The sequence below is a fragment of the Erpetoichthys calabaricus genome, chromosome 11 (genome assembly GCF_900747795.2).
Source record: "Erpetoichthys calabaricus chromosome 11, fErpCal1.3, whole genome shotgun sequence".
Taxonomy (NCBI): Eukaryota; Metazoa; Chordata; class Cladistia; order Polypteriformes; family Polypteridae; genus Erpetoichthys; species Erpetoichthys calabaricus.
In genome coordinates, this window is record NC_041404.2 from 14666335 (window position 1) to 14687712 (window position 21378).

The 21378-nt window shown below is 42.4% G+C and overlaps 1 protein-coding gene and 1 long non-coding RNA gene across 2 annotated transcripts in view; both read left to right on the forward strand.

The window, feature by feature from the left end:
• LOC127529612 (uncharacterized) overlaps positions 1-21378 on the forward strand; it is a 356389-nt gene that overhangs the window by 194278 nt on the left and 140733 nt on the right. The gene's annotated exons all lie outside the window — the stretch shown is intronic.
• Positions 10669-21378, forward strand: part of dpysl3 (dihydropyrimidinase like 3) — a 126612-nt gene continuing 115902 nt past the window's right edge. The window contains exon 1 of the mRNA XM_028812728.2: positions 10669-11188. Within this exon, the coding sequence (XP_028668561.1) occupies positions 10847-11188 (342 nt within the window). The 5' untranslated portion in view covers positions 10669-10846. The remainder of the gene's footprint in view (positions 11189-21378) is intronic.

The window sequence follows — 21378 nt, forward strand, 5'->3', positions numbered from 1 at the left end:
TCAACAGCAAGGATACAGTAGATCCTGCAGAAAATTTTCAGCTTAGGTGAATCACATACTCGAGGACATCAGTGGAAAATAAGCGGAAGTGCATTTAAGACTTAAACCAGGAAGCACTTCTTTACGCAAAAGAGTTTTGGGAATCTAAAACAAACTACTGAGACATGAAGCAGGAACATTGACAAACTTTAAGAAGTTTCTGGATGAGATATTAGGACAGCTAAGCTATTAGCTAAACAAACGAGCTTAATGGTTTAAATTGTCTCCCCTTCTCTTTCAAATTTCGTATGTTCTTATGCTCACAACATTTTCATACTATGCAGGATATATTGGTTAGCCATTTATAGTTTGTGTTCACTGATCTTCTGATGATCACGGTAGCAAAGCTTTACCTCACCGACAAGCCTCACCTCCCCTCGGACTGCGCTGTCCCTCACACACTGGGTTGATGCATGCAATTGGCGCGTGCCTGTTAATATCTCACTGTATGTCTCCAATATAATGTTTTGCAGACACGTTTATTATACACCCTGACTTTCTAAAGTCTGGCTAATATCGTTAATGAATGTGTGTGACATATCTAGTCTTGCTGATCGGACATAAAACCGTAGTGAAAAGGCACAATGCGAGGCAGACAGTACCGTGCCGCCCTGAAGGGGATGCATGTGAGCTCAACAGGTGCTTGTTGCTGCTGTTCTTCTACGCAGAGAATAAGTTGGCGATATCAGAAAGTCAAGTGCACTGCAGCAGTCCGTTTATTTTTATTTTTTGTTCCGACTGACTACCAAAATAGAAGATTAAGACTTTTAAAACTAAAGGAAAATAAGGAGGACTTTTACAAGAAAGTGACGGAGATTTTCGTGGAGAAAGATAAAGTGCATGTACTTCACTTACAAATAAAGTTAAGACCATAAACAGTTTTCAATTTTATAAAAAAAATGGGATCAGACTAAGAAAAAACAATCCAATATTTAAAAACTAAATTTTGACCGTAAATAAAATGTTCTTTTGTTTTTCTTGTTATCCTTTTGTTGAACAGACTGTATTATAACTGATGAAAGCATCAGAATTAAAAGCTTTTAAAAACAACTAAATATTTCAGTTAAGGTCAAAATTGAAATCTGTTTTTTGTACACCACTCAGTACTTTCATTTGTATTGAATGAGTATGAATTGTGGAATTGCAACAGCAACTTTAGAACTCATGGAGGGTGCAGAGCAAATGCACTCTCTCCGCTCTCTCTTGCCACTATAAATGTAACGTTTTTACTCATTGAAATATGTGCCTTACCTATGTGTGCGTAAAGAATGCTGATGAGATATGAAACATAACCAGTAGTCAATGTGCATGCTGGCTGCCAATGGAATAGTCAATAAACTACTCTTTTGTGTTCATATATTTGTAAATCTGACTCTGAAGGAGTCAGTGCCTCACCAGCCATGAACTTCACCGCACGTCACTGCTGAGTACAAGACAGGAATCATCAACTGGCCACATGTGTTACGTGCGCTTTGATAACCCAGTTATTCACAGAAAGCAGGCTTCACTGCTTATCTGCATTTCAGTAATACAACGGTAAAATCAGACAGAAAGAGCGGAGTGCACTGACAGCTTTTTTTACATCTGTTGAATTCATGCAGTTTCCGTCATTGGCCTAAACTGGCAAGCATGTTGTTGTATTTGTTATATTTGAAATGAAGGGTAGGGCCAAGTCATCAGGAATATCAAAGCAAGAGAAGCTGGGCCTCTGCAGGACCAGGGGCCTCATGTATAAATGGTGCGTAAACTATTCTAAATACCATAGCTGCTTTAGCATTGTTCCTCTCACTGCACCGTCTTCTTCTTCTTCCTCTTCTCTCAGCTGCTCCAATTAGGGGTTGCCACAGTGGATCATCTTTTTCCATATTACTCTCACTGCACCACTCGGAGTATTTATATCACTGTATCTGAGTGGAGAATCACAGATCTACAGCAGCTGACTGGAAAGAGAATTATCAGTATCCAGCATCAAGCACACGCTGCCTCAGCCATGCTGTCTATTTGAACTGCTCTTATACGGCAAACACTTCAGAGCATTCCTGTACGGACCTCACGGTTCAGAAACAGTTTCATCCCAAAACTATAAACGCACTCAATCAGTCCATCAAGTGCTCCTTATAGAACTGTTTGTACTTCACTGTAAACTTGCGATACAGTTATAATATTGCACAACCTGAGCCACTTTATAAAGTGTGCATTTACATATGATGATGATATAATTTTTAAAATGAAATACAGCAAAATATGTTTATTATATTATACAGAAACCAACTTTAACTTCATTTAAATAATCTATATTGTTAATAATTAAACATGTGAGGACACAGCGCACAGTACTGCTGCAATAAAATATTTCATTGAAGGTCACACATGGCGCAGCAAGCATTTTGCATGAGACATGAACAATCACTGCGCCACTGTGTTCCCATGTTTAATAAACTGCTTTAACTCCTATCATCATGAAAGTGATATCACGTATACATCTCAGTATTTTAATTATTCAGAGAGCTGTAATATTACGAATGTAATGGATTCTGTGTCCTGTCGGAGGAAGAGAAAGCCCAGAAGCACGTAGTGATTCACACACATAGAGCACATAAAAGATCAAATACAAAACAAAGCATTTAACGTGCTACTTCAGTTACGATGGGATTTGAGAAACTAGTAAATTAAACAATTTTAAGATGAAGTTTATGATTTTCTACTTTAATGACAAAATAAACTATGTGATTAAAGTGCAAATTTCGAGATTAAAGTTGACATTTCATGCTTTTTTCATACTGTGTGCCTTTTTTTTCTCTGTACCCTAATAAGCTTTCATGTGACACTCAGACGGTGGGCTACGACTCACCTTTTCACAGCGTCTTTGATATGTGACAACTTCTTTTTTATTTCAGGCACTGTGCGACTTTGTGAACTTGAGCTTTCCAGTTTCTCCGACACTCTGTCACTTGATCAACTTCCTTTTCTTGATTATACCACTGTTTAAACCAACAAATAGTAAGTTTTTCTTGCCTCCACTTGATATTTGCTGAAATTCTTCTATTTTCCCGTGTTTTTCCCATTGTCTTTTACACAGAAGGCTGAGCTTAAGGGCTATTTATATTGATTTGCATATTCAAAGAGGCGTAATTCTGGGAGGAGTTTGGGGCGGGACAGTAGGCACATGCCCGAGCATTACTGTTCACGCTGACCAGGATTTATGTAGTTGAAGAGTGTGGAAGTTGCCGTTCGTACAGATTTTTGCAATCTGGATTTTTTTGTGTGTAAGCACATTTCTGCTTTTGTCCGCACGCCATGTTATAGTGTGAATTCTACACATGGTGTTATGCATGAGGCCCCAGGACTTGTAATCCTGCTGTTCAACCACTAGTACCTTAATTAAGAACAATCACCCCAGTCCATCAAAAAATGGAATTCAAAGGTTAAAATAGTTACACAGTGCAACTTTTCTATTCAGTTCAACAGTATTCTGGGTGATGGTGCTCACATGGCCCATACATGAATGGCTTATTTTCATCTACTGTATCTCTGTTCTCTGAACCTCCTAACCTCTTGAAGTCATTTAATTATCTTAGATATTCTGGACATGATAACCTGCATCAATGTCAAACATAGAGTATTTTGCTTAGAATATGCATTTTTGTAAAAACTATCCCTTGCTCATCTTTTATCTTTTGAGGACAAACTAATTGTGTTCCACCCAAATGCTGGAGCCATGTAACAATATTTTACACTTGGAAAGCTAGATCTTTCCTTGTAAGCAAATTGTGTATTCAAGACCCAAATTATATTTGTAGCAATTATGAACACTATTTTGGATAATAGCAGAACTGATTACAATGTCTTAATAGATTGGATTTAAATCTGCTCATTTATTTTATGTAGATGTGCTTTGAAAACTGAAAATGTAATAAATGCAGGAGTCTTCATTTGAGTCATAAAGCTTGGTGCCTGTCCCAGGTTATCTGAGGTCTGGTGCGACAGAATTCAAGAACCACTTTATATACATCACCGGCTGCACGCAGAGAATCAAAATGCTATGCTGCGCTGCGCCTGTCCTGTCATCGATGCTTTGATAGATACTCTACCACAGACATTAGTGTTATGCTGATGTCAGGTCTGACACAATCTTGAGACGCAGCATGTGCCAGATGAAAATATACTGTAGATGTCAGCATCCTGTCGGGCTTTACAGCAATCTGTCTGGATCACATGGTGCTGTTTACAGGGGTCTGGGTCTTGTTAATCAATGTACCTGCAATAAATATGACTTTAATCAAGACACCCACTCTCAGGCTGAGCCAAAGACTCCAGCAGAAGAGGACTCACTTGGCATCACCCTCTACCTTCAGGTATCAGTCTGATGTGTGCGTTTGGCTTTCGTATCACTTCATTGTAAGTTAGCCAATAAATCCCCAACCATGGAGAACTCTAAAAATAAAACAGAGCAGAGTATGTGTGCATTGTTCAATAATTAATATGCATTCTTTGTTTAAGTGATATGTGGATGGTTAGAACACGAGAAAATTGTGCCACTAGAACTATTGATCTGTAAACCAAGCAAATTCATTTTGGGATATATATAAATTTAAACCAGTTTAAATATTTGGCATATGAGATTTAAAGAAATGTAACTAAACAAAATGTGGAATGTGTGTTATACATGATTTCAATGTGTCACATTAATTAGAGAATAATAGAAAAATCTGTGTGAATGATTGCCATATTGTATATTATTGCACTCCATTTGGAGTTGGTTCATGCTGTGACCTGTAGAGAGTGTAAAACAGCCCCAATCCCCAGACACAGCTTCACCCACACAACTCCCAGATTCAAATACATAATTGTTTTTGACCAAAAACCTTACACGAGTGTCTTCTTCTTCCACGATACAATTCTTACATTTCTTTTCCTTCCTCCAGACCTCCCTATGTGAGAGTATCCCTACTTTGTTCCCATCTCTGACTCACCTGGTGAAGTTCAGCAGTTCCTTTTCAATCCAGACCGGGAAGTGCTTCCAGTGCAACAACAGTGCCACCAGGAAGCAATCCAGGGCCAGAGGGAACGTCACTAGGACAGACATGCCTCCTCCAGGCAGCTCCCCCTGGTGCACTCCAGCAGGGCCTCCAAGCAGAAATACAGCTCCCATGCTGCACTGCAGGAGTACAGCCACCAGAGAGATGCTGTGTACTGGGGGAACACCTGGCCCCAGGGGGCAGCCTTGCAACTAGGAAAAGAAACGCCACCTGTCTTGGCCAAGACGCCCACCCACACCTTAAACTTTCCACTATAAAGGACTCCTGGCTGGGTAAAGGGCCATTAAACACCATGGACGGGATGCCAGTCCATCCACGTCATTTACATTGGCATATGATGCCTCATCCTGCTGCCACCCTACCAGCTTGTTCTGAAAAAGTATTAAAGAAAATATATTTATAGATAGACATGTTTATTATATTTTTCGGTTTATTATTTGATCTATATATTCCATTAAAAATAAGGTTGAGGCCAATGATTGGTAGCCCAAGTGTCTACCCAACACTAAGTACATTTATTTATTTATTTGCTTCAATCCTGATGAACAAATACATTATTTGCATTGTACAATGCTTCTCATGTTGAAAAACAGCCAAAATAGCTTTGCCAGTAAACAAATAAATAATGTATAATGACTACTGCATAAAAAATTATTCTTTATACAGAACAACGACCTGACTTGCTTTATTGGACATTATAATTCACATTGATGACGGATCATTATATAGAATACTTTGTGGCGACTCCTTCCATTATTGAATTATTGAATATTTAACATTTGTAAGTGGTGTTTGACTATTAGGGTTATTGTACCGTATTTAAAAAGAGACATAAAAGCACAGAGTGGCTCAGTTACGCCGACAAACAGAAATCAAACCTGGACGGGGCGACGGTGTATAGCACGTGAGCTTTGAAATTAGGAATGTAGTGATTTTCATTGAGCAATTTGTCTTTGAACTTTTTTTAAAGATCAACCGAACCATTCTTTGCATTATTTTTGTATTTCGGATAATTAACCCTGCATCTCAGACTGTACTAATATTCCATCCAACTATTTTTTGAGCCTGTTCGTTCAGGTGGAGTTGGAATTAGAACTCGAGTCGATTGATCTAAGAAGGAAAGAAAAAACGAAAACCAACGCCCGATTACACCTGACACAGGTGGCTCAGTGCTGAACGGACAGCTCCAAGGACCGCCATCAAGTGACGGCGTGAGACAGCAGCTCATCGTCAAACCGAAGTTCGTTCACCCGGCTTGTATCTTAAAAGTGCATCCGTCAGTGTATGAGCCGAGCCAACGACGTATCAGCGAATACAGCAGTTTATTCCGTCCGTCATTAACTGTATCGAATAATTTAATTATGCACCACGTCCACATCCCCATGCCAAGGATGACATGACGAGATCATACCGACCACATGATGACGCTTAGCAAAGAGAATTTTAATAAGAAACAGGCACCAGGAGGAACTTGAATGAGTCGGTTTTATCCAACAATTGTGTTCAGCTTTCGTGAACGACTAGGAAGGGGAGGCCATATGAGCGATAATCGCACTACCACTTTCATTTAAGCTGTATTGTTTTATTGTTATTTATTTTCTTTCCATTTATTCAGGTTTTTATGGAATAAGTAACTTTTTAGTTTATTTTCCGAACCATCATATTGTAATACATTATCACGGAGAACCGAAGCCCACCCCGACAACATTTGTTAATATACCCGGGTGTCCCAAAATTTGAGTTCGAACTACTGGCAGCTCTGATCCAGGCTCTGTTAATAATGCTGATCAGTGGATTTGCAAACATAACAAATCAATTCATTTGGTGTTTGGCGCATTCTCTTTCCTTGACTGTTTTCACTTTATCGATTGTTGCGGTTTTGTAAGACAAATCATATCTTTGACATTGTCCTATTTAAAAAAAAGGTCCATTGCCATGAGGTCTGGTGAATAATAATAATAATAATTTTATTTATATATAAATTTATCATACATTTACATGCAACTCAGCGTGCTTTCCACAGATTACTCAACAAAAACAAAGCTATGCCACATTTACTTGGATTATTATCATTAATTAATACTAAGATAGTTTCTAATAAATGCAAATATTCTGAATACAAAATCAACCAGGTATTGTTAAGTAAACTTTAGCCACTAAAATGCAGAAAAAAACTTCACTCTTCAGAAAAAGGTTTTAAATTATTTACACATCAAGGTTGACAATAGAACAACCATCCATTTTCTAACCCGCTGAATCCGAACACAGGGTCACGGGGGTCTGCTGGAGCCAATCACAGCCAACACAGGGCACATGGCAGGAACCAATCCCGGGCAGGGTACCAACCCACCGCAGGACACACACAAACACACCAAGCCCAATTTAGAATCACCAATCCACCTAACCTGCATGCCTATGGACTATGGGAGGAAACCGGAGCGCAGACACGGGGAGAACATGCAAACTCCACGCAGGGAGGACCCGGGAAGCGAACCCGGGTCTCCTAACTGCAAGGCAGCAGCGCTACCACTGTGCCGCCCTAGAACAACCAGATCGAATTAAAAAATACAGTACAGTATACTGTATATGGTATATATCTATATTCACTTAGACATGTGCAGCCCAGAAACAATTTGATGTTATTAAAGTTAACAAATGAAATAGTCCATAGCGGTTTCAGTTGATAGGCTGTAGATGAGGGTCTTGATTCCTGAATGTGATACTGTAGTTCGCCCAGTCCATTTGTTTGGCAGAATTTCCTCAAGATAGCCTCACACATCATGATGGTAGTCGAGCCTGCTGGTCCTCATTGAAGAACTCCTCTCGAATGCGTGGCATGGCGGATTCCTGCAGCAAGTTCAAATTAACGGTTGTCTTAATAAACATTATATTTATAGTCATTCAAAGTGTGTATACATTTTTGGGACACCCTGCAGTTTTTGTTTGAATTAAATTGCTTTGTTCTTTGCACAATTCTGAGTTTCTTAATGTTTCTGAAAAACTGGAATTAATTTCTGCGAATCCTAGAGTAGGCCAACAATAAACTTAATTTCATTACATTATTTTTTAAGTCACATTTTAGAGCTCGCATGCATTCGAGCTCTTTGAAGTTATTTTACACTTATTTGGAAATATAATGGCCATGGAATGCAATTTGGGACCTGCATAGGCTTTCTGGTCAGCTGGATTGATTAATGCCCTGGTTAACGTAAGACCAGTAAAGGTTGGAGACATAATATGTCTTACTGATCGTTTAACTGGACATTTGTGTTTTTATGACGTTTAACATATATGCTGTATGATAAAGGAAACAGAAGAATAGCGATTTGAAACAAAATGATCATTTTATAGTTGACAAACGGGACGTTCAGAAATGGTTCCTGCCTTGCTCCCGATGCGTTTTGGTTTAACTTCGCCTGCATTCTTAAAAATACGGGTTCTTTAATGACATTTGTTAGGCTGAGGGATTCCTTATAGAGACACTGCTTGACAAAGAAACATTTAATTCTGGGAAGAGTTCTTTGCCTATAAAGCTGGATTTTTGGTCTTTGAAAACGCGTGTAGAGAACAAAAATCTTCTATGTCTAACAGAATATCTAACAGGATACAACAGATCAAGAAAAGCTGCCCTTTAAAAATAAGGAACCCGCTGTTTTTTTTTTTTACAATGTGTTATCTTCGATTCACGGCAATTTGTGAAATCTGTTACATACAGATCTAAATAAATAAAGGTTATTTTTGGAACCTTGACGTGGACAGATCTTTGAGAACAAAACTCCTGCATGGTACCGCTTTGGAACCTTTATTTTTTAGAGTGTATACGAACATATCTTGTATTGGAAGATGAACTAATGAATGAATATAGGATACTAACCTGGAAATTACCAAATACAATATGCTATTCATAATTTTAGTTTTAACACCCGACCCCCCTTCTACCCACTCTGTCCAATATAGTCCAAGATCGCAGGGGTACGGCGCTTCATGGCAGCACAGATCACTCGGCAGCAGGCTATCCTAGACTGGGCGCCAGTCCGTCCAGCGCCCACCATAAACCACATATCCACCCAAGGGCAACGGGAAAGTTACAAACTGACAAGTTAACCAAACTTTCATATATGTGCGAAAACCAGAATACCAGAAGAAAAGCCCAACAGTCACAAGACGACCATACAGACTGAACAGAGAATGTCCATCATTAAGGCCCGTTATTTGCATTTGTAGTTAGTTTGAGTAAAAGGAATCCCTGGTGGTACTTTAGTGACGGCGTTGGGGGTGTTCATTGGTGAGCTAACAATTGACTAACAAGAGTCTGACACCCCAGTTTAGGATGTCATTGAAGTTATAGTCAACAGCAGGTGTTTCTACTAGTCATGTTACTGCTTACTTATTTTTCTTACTTTTATTTTGATACAATTTTTTATTATTTATATTTCCAATACCTGATTGGGGTAGCGAATCCGGGATAATATATGGTGGGCGGAGCACCTTTTTGGGGGGGTGGGGGACTGGTTGGATTACAGCATATCTGCCTGGGGGAATGGAGGTGGAAGGGTAGAAGTAAAGTTCTGTAGCTCTCTGAGTGAAAGGTACACTTTGCTGAGAACAAGATCCTCGGAGGCAAGACAGGAAGCAACCTTTGGACAAGTCGCCGTCCATCGCAGAGCACATTCAGTCATGGCGGAGTGGTGGCTCTGAGGCTAGGGATCTGCACTGGCAATCGGAAGGTTGCCGGTTCAAATCCCGTAAATGCGAATAGGGACTCTGCTCTGTTGGGCCCTTCAGCAAGGTCCTTAACCTGCAATTGCTGAGCGCTTTGAGTAGTGAGAAAAGCGCTATATAAATGCAAAGAATTATTATTATTATTATTATGTACAAATGTTACACACGCCCGGGCCAACTGACAGCCCCCAAATAGTCTACCACCACATTTCTGAGATGAGAATGTAAAAGCAGACAAACAAATGAATAACTATTTACACACGCGCAGAACACGCAGACTGCAGAACAAGATGAAGAAGCCGGAATTCCAACGACGTCTCCCGAAAATACGAGGCTGCCACCCGTAATCGAATTCCAGTCAGCAACTGTGCGGATCTTCCCTGAGTTTTCGACTCTTCCTCCCAAACATCAATGACCAGCGTGTTGGAGTATAGTATAGTATAGTATAGTATAGTATAGTATAGTATAGTATAGTATAGTGTTGGTGCCTGCGATGAACCTTGGGCCGCCATCCGCTCTTGACTTGACTTGAACCCCCGCTTCTGTTGCGCAATACTACGCATGGTGCTGACTCTATACGTAGATTAAGTTAGTTTAGGGCAATTTATATGATTTCTTAACCCGAATTTCACATAATATGTTTCCTTTTGTAAGAAACTATTTGAAACAACATAATTCACACATTTAATGTCCCTTAAGAACAAACTCCGTTTAGGTGAAATCGGCCACATTGATTCAGTGAGTCTGAGTTGTTGTTTTTTTGGAGAAACAAAAGCAAAGCAAAGAGGGCAGCCGCGCAGGTGGTTGGCGAAGCTGTGGGCGGAGGAGCGCACGACACCGCCAGCAGAAGGGAGACGAGCTCGCTGCGCCGGACGGGAATTCGAGCCGGCGGTCTACTGTGGAGCAGCTATCACTTCCCTGTCAGGGGACTGGCTGGGATCAGTGCTGCCACCTCTGGTCCAAATATCCAGACGGCTCTCCCTCTCCTGGAAACCTGAGCGGCGCTTTTCTGGATAATTTTCTAGACTTCTCTCACCCCGAATATCATGGCTGAAGGAAGGAGAGCCTGGAACAAAGAGGACGATCTGCCGGTCTACCTGGCCAGACCAGGGACTACGGACCAAGTCCCAAGGCAGAAATACGGCGGTATGTTCTGCAGTGTGGAGGGCGCCTACGAAAGCAAAACCATTAATTTCGATGCTCTGAGCGTGGGCCAGAGAAGTTCTAGGAGCTCCAGAACTGTGAAAAACCGAAATGTACCTCAGGAAACGCTGAGCAGCAGCAGCAGCAGCGGTGGCGGCGGAGGTGACCAGGACAGCGTGAGCGTGGAAAGCGGGCGAGGCGAGGGCGAGGGTGAGGAGACGCTGCAGAGCCCGCCGGGAGCAGAGGTAGGAGCGCGGCGCTCACCCGGTGGCTAGCGGGGAGGTGGATGTGCTGTGAGCGGTTAGAGTCCATGGCAGTCTGACGGGGGTCAATCAAACTGAGGGCAGAGGCTAATCGTACAGCCTCAGACGTAGAAGGGGGTCACTAGCGGTGCGAGTCCGACCCGGCATTCACATCGGAGCTCCGGCAAATGTTCGTCTGTGTCGATGAGTGGACAGCACTGCTGGGAAGTGCAAATAGTTTGCAGACTTTAAAAACTAAAAAAAAAAAAAAAATTGGAACAGAACTAGTGGAACCCTGTCGGCAACTCCCAAAGCTTTAGTCGTACTTGGCTCTGGTAAAAAGCATCCCATACATGCAAGTGTCTGAACGCCACACCCAGCGTCCCAGTAAGCACATCATGCCGCGGCCACCTAGGCGGTGCTGCTTCGCTCACACCCTTTCTTAAAACGCGCCGCCAACCTCGTGGGTCAAACTGTCATTTGTGTATAGCCTACTCGATCTGTACTGTGCTGCAGATTACACCGCAATTCTCCCATTTTCTACATTTCAAAAGCCCGGATAATTAAAGCCCAAAGGGTCATTAATCTGCAGTCTGCGTGCTGTGAAGATGTGTGTGACGGATCTCGGCACCGTGCGCACTTTTGAGCATCAGAGTCTTCAGATGCGAGTGCATTTGTGCGCCTATGTAGTTCTGTTTAGTTACGCGTGTTTACTTTGTGTACTGTACTGTGGCAGGAAAGTGTACAGTCTATGAATGGGCGTCAGGTAACAGATCTATGGATTATGTGTGTTGATCTACCGTGTGTCTGTGAGGAATGTGTTTATGGCTTATGGGTGTGCATGCAGGCCAAGTGCGCATTCTGTGCGGTGTCAGTAACATACATTAAAGGAGACTTGGTAGCGAGCCTATGTTTGTATGGATTGTGTTTATTATTGTATGCTGAGTATACAGTGGCATGTGCATACGTGGGCATTTGGGAACATAACAGGTGTGGATGCATGCATGTTAGCCATGTATACTATGCGGTATCAGTAATGTTTATAGGGTCATTGTAACTTTGTACAACTGCTAATTAACATGCAACACCCTCCAGCGCCATGAGCGGGACACACAATTGCCTTACCTAAAAAACGTGAAAAATAACAGCATACTCGTACATGTCATTTCCTAGTTGCATAATAAACTGCAGACAAATATCGCAAAACTCTGAAAAGATGTCATTCTGCCAAGCATATCCACCAAACTGCAGTAATTGACAGCAAAAATGAATGTTTGACCCAAGACATTCACAAACATCAGGAATATTGAATGGGGTAATGTGTACATAAACGGGCAATTGATTAAATGTGCGTTACATGTATTGATCTCCATTGTGAATACTGCACTGCACAGGTGATGTGTACTTACCTGGGAATTTGAGAACACACCGTTATGTATGGATTACAAGAATCCACCTATACTGTACTGTGTGTCCATACTGTATGTAATGGTAGCCAGCATGCAGGTTTGCATTTGTGCAATTGAACGTAGATCCTGTACTATATGTACCGTTTGTGCTTCTTTCTTATTATGATACACACACACGTGCGTTATGTTATTCATTTATTCTATTAGCATACTCCTGCTTGTGCATTGCTGTACATGTCACTAAATTATGTGTAAGCGTATATCTTTATATATCATACGCTACCGTGGCTGTCCTTTTGTCTGTCCAGGATTTTAAATCACTTGTATCTCGCAAACCGTTTGACCTATTGACCTGAAATTTGGTACACATATACTACGTGACGTCTACTATCCGCTTTCGGGGTGATGATTGACCTCCAAGGTTATTCCTCTTTTTATTTTTATTTTATTTTATTGCAGAATCAGCTCTCGGCAGCGGCCAGCATACGGGCACCATTCTCATCCCTACCACATTCGCCATCACTTCCCCTACCTTTTCATATCTTAAATGATTCCTGAGGCAGATTGAAGACTTAAGTGAAAAATTTAGGAAAACGTACTAAGTAATTGCAACACAAACTCTGACTTAATCAGTTTTAACGTGAAAAGATGCCGACGAAAGAAGAGAAGAAGCGGGCCGCTAGGGTGGAGAAAAGAAGAGCTTCTCATGGAAGCAGCAAGCGCATCAACCTCTGAGCAAACGAATGGTAAACGTGCAGAGAAAGAGGATGAAGAGTAACTAGGAACGCTCAAGCCAGGTGTATTCACTGCACGTTATTGTGCAGTGCGCAGTTACTGGTTATAGATAGGTCATGTTCACACCCATGTGCACTTCTGGTCATGGATTTGGATTTCATAAATAAATTAGCCACAGTACCTGTCAGACAGGTAATACAATAATTAAATAATATTAGCTATCTCTTGTTCTCTGTGTACCTTCTGCACCTTTTCTTTGTGTTTGCATGTATGTGAACGTCTCTTCATCGGCACTCACTCTCTCAAGTGCGTGCCCATAAAGCCTGCTTCTTTTCAGACCCTGTCATTATTTTCTTTATCACCTCCTGTCCATTTTAAATAATACATTTTATTTATTTGTAAGCGCCTTTCTAAACACTGAAGGACACCGAACAATAGATAAAACACACATTATAAACAAGACTAAAATACAAAATTGAAAATTGGACAGATCAATTGTAGTCAAAGCGATAAAGCAGTCAAATTTGTTTTAAGTTTAGATTTAAAAAGTGAGAATGATTCAATATTTCTAAGCTCAGATGGTAGTGAGTTCCAGAGCTGGGGAGCAGAGCCACTGAATGTAGTGGTAAGATGGACGAAGGGGACAGTCTAGTGGATGGAGGAAGAGGATCTAAGGGTGTGGGAGGGAATGGCAACATGGAGGAGGTCAGACAGATATGGAGGGGCAAGGATGTGGAGAGCCTTAAAAGTTAACAGGAGAATTTTGAATTGAATGCGGAACTTAACTGGAAGCCAGTGAAGCTGCTGCAAAACGTGAGTGATATGGTGAATAGAGGGGGTTCTAGTAATGATGCGGGCAGCTGAATTCTGGACCAGTTGAAGCTTATAAAGAGATTTGCGAGAAAGACCAAAGAAAAGGGAATTGCGATAATCCAGACGAGAAGTGACAAGGCTATGAACAAGGTTAGCAGTGGTGTGGGGAGTGAGGGAGGGACGAATACGATTAATGTTACGCAAGTGGAAATATGGAGACTGGGAGATGTTATTGATGTGGGACTGAAAGGATAAAGTACTGTCAAGGATGACACCTGTGGGGAAGGGGAGACAGAGGAATTATCAATAACAAATGAAAAATGATCAGTTTTAGATAATGTTGATTTTGTACAAATGAGGAGATCCTCAGTTTTCTCCATTTTTATACTTAAAAGGTGACGGCCTCAGTGTGCTTCGTTCGCCTTGCCCTTTATTCCTCCTCCTGGGTCTCACATTCTCACTTACTCTTTCAATTGCGTCACCAAAGTTAAACTGACCAATCAGATTGCTCAGAGGGGCTGGACACACAGACCTTACTGTTTCTTTATATAGCAGAGAGATGTTTGCTGCAGTGTACTGTATGTGGCACCAACAGTCAGTTGTGTGCACCTGTGAATATGAGTATTCATGTATACGCTGGGGCGGCACGGTGGCACAGTGGGTAGCGCTGCTGCCTCACAGTTGGGAGACCTGGAGATCTGGGTTCACTTCCCGGGTCCTCCCTGCGTGGAGTTTGCATGTTCTCCCCGTGTCTGCGTGGGTTTCCTCCAGGTGCTCTGGTTTCCTCCCATAGTCCAAAGACATGCAGGTTAGGTGGATTGGCTCCAGCAGACCCCCGTGACCCTGTGTTCGGATTCAGCGGGTTGGTAAATGGATGGATGGATGTATACGCTGTTTGTGTGTACACATCCATTAGTTTAATCCAGTTCATTGTTACAGTGGCTTATCCCAGCAGCTTTGGGGGGCACACTCACCAAGTCATGAGGGGCCATTCCAGAGTCACCAATTCACCCGACACCTTTGTAGGTTTTTGTGAATGTAAATGGCTTTTGTATTTAAATTAGAGTCATACACTGTACACATACTGTAGGTGTGCACTTGCTCTCACGTTTATGTATGTGTGTGCTGTGTGTATACTGTACGTGTGCATCCAGGCATTTCCATGAAGTTTAGTTGAGCCCTGCTGCTCCTGATAAGTGTGTCCACTGTGGATGGGATAGATGGGCTGAGATCTTCTTTTCACTCCCTGCTAGATTCAGATGTCCAGGATCAGAACATCAGGGAGAACAAGGTGTGCAGGTGTTAAGAGGGGAGAAGTGAATCTTAACCATTAATGCATGTTGAACTAAGAGGCAAGCTGTTCCGCTGGAAAGGATGCAGTAGAAATTTGATTACAATTGAATTAAAATTTCTTTTTTAAGGGGTGTCTGTGGTGATTTGAACAGAAGGCCTACTCACACAAGTTCTTGCCAAGTAGTTTTATTACAAGTGAGTATTGTAAGAAGAATGACCCTCAGGCATTGCGAAGGTTTGGGGCAGCCACCCGTATAATTTTTCCCGGCTGCAAAACTGTTCATATTCACACAGTCGAGTCCAAAACAGAACTGTCTTATTATCCACAAGATGGCAGCTTTAAAGGCCAGTAGGGGAAGTGATGTCATCAGGACCAGAACCGGAAGTGGCGTCGTTGGCTGCCCCAGAGCCGGGCGGGATTTCCCTGGAATGGCCTGCAAAAGATTGAGAAGGAGAATTAGTGCATTTCGCCACCCCCTGGTCCGGCATGGAATTTCATGTACTCAAGCCCTTTAGCTGTCTCCTAAACACGCGTGTGTGACAGTATAGATTTTGTTTTTTATAAATAGATATTTCAAAACACCACTGTGGTAGCGCTGCTGCCTCGCAGTTAGGAGACCCGGGTTTGCTTCCCGGGTCCTCCCTGAGTGGAGTTTGCATGTTCTCCCCGTGTCTTTGTGGGTTTCCTCCGGGCGCTCCGGCTTCCTCCCACAGTCCAAAGACATGCATGTTAGGTGCGTTAGTGGTCCTAAATTGTCCCTAGTGTGTGCTTGGTGTGAGGATGCCCTCCGGTGGGCTGGCGCTCTGCCCGGGGTTTGTTGTAGACCCCCGTGACCCTGTGTTAGGATATAGCGGGTTGGATTATGACTGACTGACTGACTTAGATTTATTAACACTCAAAGACATCCATCCATCCATCCATCTTCCAACCCGCTGAATCCGAACACAGGGTCACAGGGGTCTGCTGGAGCCAACCCCAGCCAACACAGGGCACAAGGCAGGAACCAATCCCGGGCAGGGTGCCAACCCACCGCAGGACACACACAAACACACCCACACACCAAGCACACACTAGGGCCAATTTAGAATCGCCAATCCACCTAACCTGCATGTCTTTGGACTGTGGGAGGAAACCGGAGCGCCCGGAGGAAACCCACGCACACACGGGGAGAACATGCAAACTCCACGCAGGGAGGACCCGGGAAGCGAACCCAGGTCCCCAGATCTCCCAACTGCGAGGCAGCAGTGCTACCCACTGCACCACCGTGCCGCCCACTCAAAGACATGTTATCTGTAAATGCTAGATGCATAGCAGGAACAAATGTGCTTGTTGCTGGACTGCCCTGATGATCTGAGCTCTCAGTGTCGGGATTAATTTGTGGTGATTGGTATTTGTTAGCACTGAGGTATTCATTTAGAGCTGCAGTGTAGAACAGTGACAGGTCACCGAGGACACTTGGTGACAAAAAGAACCTGGGCTGTCTTCAGGTAAATAAGCTGGAGTTTTCTACCCTTCACTTGGACCTAGTGGGAGAGGCCCTGCCATTACATTGACAAGGTCAATACTGAGTGGCAGCTTGACCAGGGGAACTCGGTTTTTGACGTTAGTTTGATCAGTATGGATTAAAGGCTGTACTCGTGTTTTAAATGTGAACTTAGACATTACTAAGCAAGCAGTCTGCAGATCTGCTTGGTCCATTTTATCTGCTAGTCCAGCAGAGCCTCCTTGTGGTCAGTCTAAGAAGAGGTGATTTATGGTTAGGAAATTAGAGACAGGAGATAGCCGTCTGGAAGTTTGAGAGCAGATTCTGGGTTAACAGAGGGGCACAGAGCAGTGCAATTATAGATATGTGTGTTTGGGACTCAGTGCACATTTTGGTTTTATAGATCACATAATGGAAAAGGGGCGACATGGTGGCACTGTCGTAGCGCTACTGCCTTGCAGTAAGGGGACCTGGGTTCACTTCCCGGGTCCTCCCTGCATGGAGTTTGCATGTTCTCCCCGTGTCTGCGTGGGTTTCCTCCCACAGTCCAAAGACATGCAGGTTAGGTGCATTGGAGATCCTAAATTGTTCCTGGTGTGTGTGTGCCCTGCCCGGGGATTTGTTCCTGTGTTGGCTAGGATTGGCTCCAGCAGACCCCTGTGTTAGGATATAGCAGGATGGATAATGGAAAAAAGCAGACTTTTTTTATTAGAGCAAAGAGTTTTGTGAATTAGTACTTTGATTAATTTTTCTAAGTAGCAGGTTTTGAAAACTGTAGGAGGTTCAAGATGAGCGGCAGCTTCACTGCCATGTAAGCAGATTAAGAGACCTGAGCAGAAACGGTCTGAGCTAGCAGTAGTTTAGGACCCAAACAAGTTGAGGAAGTGGACAGACAGAGAGCTTCATGATGTGCCTATCACCTGGGCAGTGAGTCAGTGTGCACTGGTCACTCAAGGCTCTAAGCGTTTTAGAAACTCCTAGTCTTCCACATATTGTAGAGATGCACTCATTTTAATATTTGACACAGTTTCTTACCATTTGTGTTCACTTTTACCTTTTTATTTGTTTGCTGAACAGTGTTTTCATTCATCTTCTTTTTTACTGCAATGCTGTTACCTTCTGAACATTGAATCATCCATTCAGTATATAGACACAGTCAACCAGCAGCTATGCTGACCACAAGCCTGGATGAAGTGCCAGTCCAGCAGAGGGCACGGTCACTCTAGGTGACCAACCACACAGCATGAGGGTGCAGTGGCTAGCAGCAGTGATGTTCTCCCCGTGTCTGCGTGGGTTTCCCCCAGGTACTCCGGTTTCTTCCCACACTCCAAAGACATGCAGGTTAGGTGCATTGGTGGTCCTAAATTTTCCATAGTGTGTGCTTGGTGTGTGGGTGCCCTGTGGTGCCCTGTTGTTCCTGCCTTGTGCCCTGTGCTGGCTAGGATTGGCTCTAGTTGACCCCCGTGACCCTGTGTTGGGATATAGCGGGTTGGATAATGACTGACTGACTGACTGACTGACTGACTGACTGACTGACTGGCAAGTGTTTAATACAAACGTGTACTTTACAAATACTGATGTTATGATTTCTGTCTGACTCCGCAGGATATCTCAAATTCTAACAGATGTTTATTGTGCATGTTATAGGATTCTGTGCTAGTTGAGGCTGAGCTTTATAATCTGGGATTTTAAATGATATTGGTAAAAAGTAAATGCTTTGTTTTTCACACTGATTCAGAAATGGAGCATAACTCTGCTTGAAGCATTTCATCTAGTGCAAGGCAAAATAAACAGGATCTAGGACAGTCATAAAGTTACATTTGCTTCATCGAGTTGTAACAAAATAATAATAGACTATTTCCACATAACTGTTCTGAACTGCCTGCATGAACCTGTTGAGGACAAAGTCCAAGACTGGCCAGCTTTTGATGGTGCAGCAATTGCTAATTGTGACTCTGAATTTCTTTTCTCCAAATCCGAAGATTTCTTACCAAAGGTGATTTTTTTTAGTCAACAACCGCAGTCATGTCACCTTACAGCTGCTGAACACATCAAAGGTATATTGGGTTCAGGTTTCTCAGACTTGAAGAGTTCATTGATTTTGCAGTGTTGTTGGATATTGGGCCGACATTCCTGGCTTTCAGTGCAGATTACTACTGGCAGAAAGGATTCATGGACGACGTGTCTGTCCATCCCTAGTTTTGTATTATGTGGCGTTAATACAGTTCAGCGTGTAATGCAGTGGGCTAGCCAATCCAGTATATGTGTAGTCAAGCCCTTTGTAGTAATTATTTGCACTCCATAATTATTCTTTAATAGTGATATATTAGAAATAAACTAGATAGATAGATAGTGTGGCGGATGGCCAGCTAAATATTCCGGCCCTCACCCCCAGGCCGCCAGGTGGAGCTCTCCCGACAGCATGGACGTTCCCCAAATTCCAGCAGGGCCTCATGGACTCTGTAGTTTGTATGCACAGCCCTGCTGGATACCATGGGGGCCAGCGGGAGTCGCTGTAGGGAGGCTGACAAACTCTTATGTGCCCTATAACCTGGAAGTATGTCCTGGTCACATGAACAGGAGAAATGACGCGCTTCCAGGTTGACGAAAAGGACTTTTACCCTGACCCGGAAGGAATGAGGACTTGTGGATTATGGGACAGGAACCACTTCCGGGTCAGGGGGTATAAAAGGATGATGGGAAAGCCCAAACATTGAGCTGAGCTGGGAGGTAGGGTGGCGAAGTGTCTGGGAGAGGAGGAGTGATTATTGTATTGAGAGTATTGGTTATTGTATGAGTAGTGTGGAGTGGAGGGTGCTTTGTGCACAGTATTATTATTTAATAAGTAATAATTGGTCTTTTACGTGGTGTTTGGCGTCGTACCTGAGGGTTGAAGAGGTCGATAAGAGCCTCTACTGCTACAATAGATAGATAGATAGATAGAACTTTATTTGACCCCATGGGGAAATCTGGCTGTTTACATAAATAATTACATAACTAGGTAGATAAATAAATGACCCACACTATGGTCTGAACACTCATTAAAATGACTAAAAGCAAGACGATTAAAACAAGGAAAACCTTTGACTTGGCTGTCACAGTCCCGGTGAGGCACTATGCAGGCGTATTGTTCTTGATATTTCCAAATATTTAATATTCGGAAATATTAATATATAATATATTATATTAAATATAAGGTCATTTCAGACTATCTTGTTTTAATCACCCTATAGGTACATTTTTACTGCATAGTATTTTACACATAAATTCTGAAAACTTAAATGCAAACAAGTCTCTTGTATTATTTGTTAAATATGGACATGTTTTAAATTCATTGTTCTTTTGATTTATCTCCCCTCTTCTGAATTCTGATTCTTCTGCACCTTGTTATTAATTTATATCGCATCTGAGTTTCACAGTGAAATGATTTGGAGAAATGGGATTAATACACAAATTCTAACTACAAAGAATGCATTTTGAAAATTCAAGTGCATCTCCAAAATGCTTGCTTTCCTCTTTTGCCAGAATTGCTGCTTTTTATTTCCCGTGGGTTAGAGAATTTTGTTTTTAATGGTTAATTTTTGTCCAAACTGACTGAAATCCAGAGGAATTTTATTGCTCAGAGTAGAGCCGCTGCTCCTCCGCATCAAGATGAGTCAGATGAGGTGGCTCGGGCATCTGGTCAGGATGCCTCCTGGACGCCTCCCTGGTGAGGTGTTCCGGGCACATCTAACCGGGAGGAGGCCCCGGGGAAGACCCAGGACACGCTGGAGAGACTATGTCTGGCCTGGGAACGTCTCAGGATTCTCCCAGAAGAGCTAGAAGAAGTGGCCGGGGAGAGGGAAGTCTGAACATCTCTGCTCAAGCTGCTGTGCCTGCGACCCGACCTCGGATAAGCGGAAGAGGATGGATGGATGGATTTTATACAGTAAATAAAGAGAGACATTTTGTAAAATACGCAAAGCAGCAATGTTCCATATCAGACTAGACTCAATAATTAAGCTGTGTATAAATACAATTTTCTTTTAGTTTTCATTAAGAATTGTCAAAACAGAAGCTGTAAAATTGCAATTTTAGAAGCATATTAACTCAACTTCCTTTTTTCTTTTTATTTTAAACCTGCCACAATACAAGGAATATATTGATTCAATCATAAGAAAACATGCTTCATATACTGTAGGTCGGTGGAACTTGAAGTGTTTCAGACTGAGGATTAGTTTGCTATAGTAGATAGATACTTTATTAATCCCAAAGGGAAATTCACATACTCCAGCAGCAGCATACTGATAAAGAAAATATTAAATTAAAGAGTGATAACAATGCAGGTATACAGACAGACAATAACTTTGAATAATGTTAATGTTTACCCCCCCGGGTGGAATTGAAGAGTCGTATAGTGTGGAGGAGGAACGATCTCCTCAGTCTGTCAGTGGAGCAGGACATTGACAGCAGTCTGTCG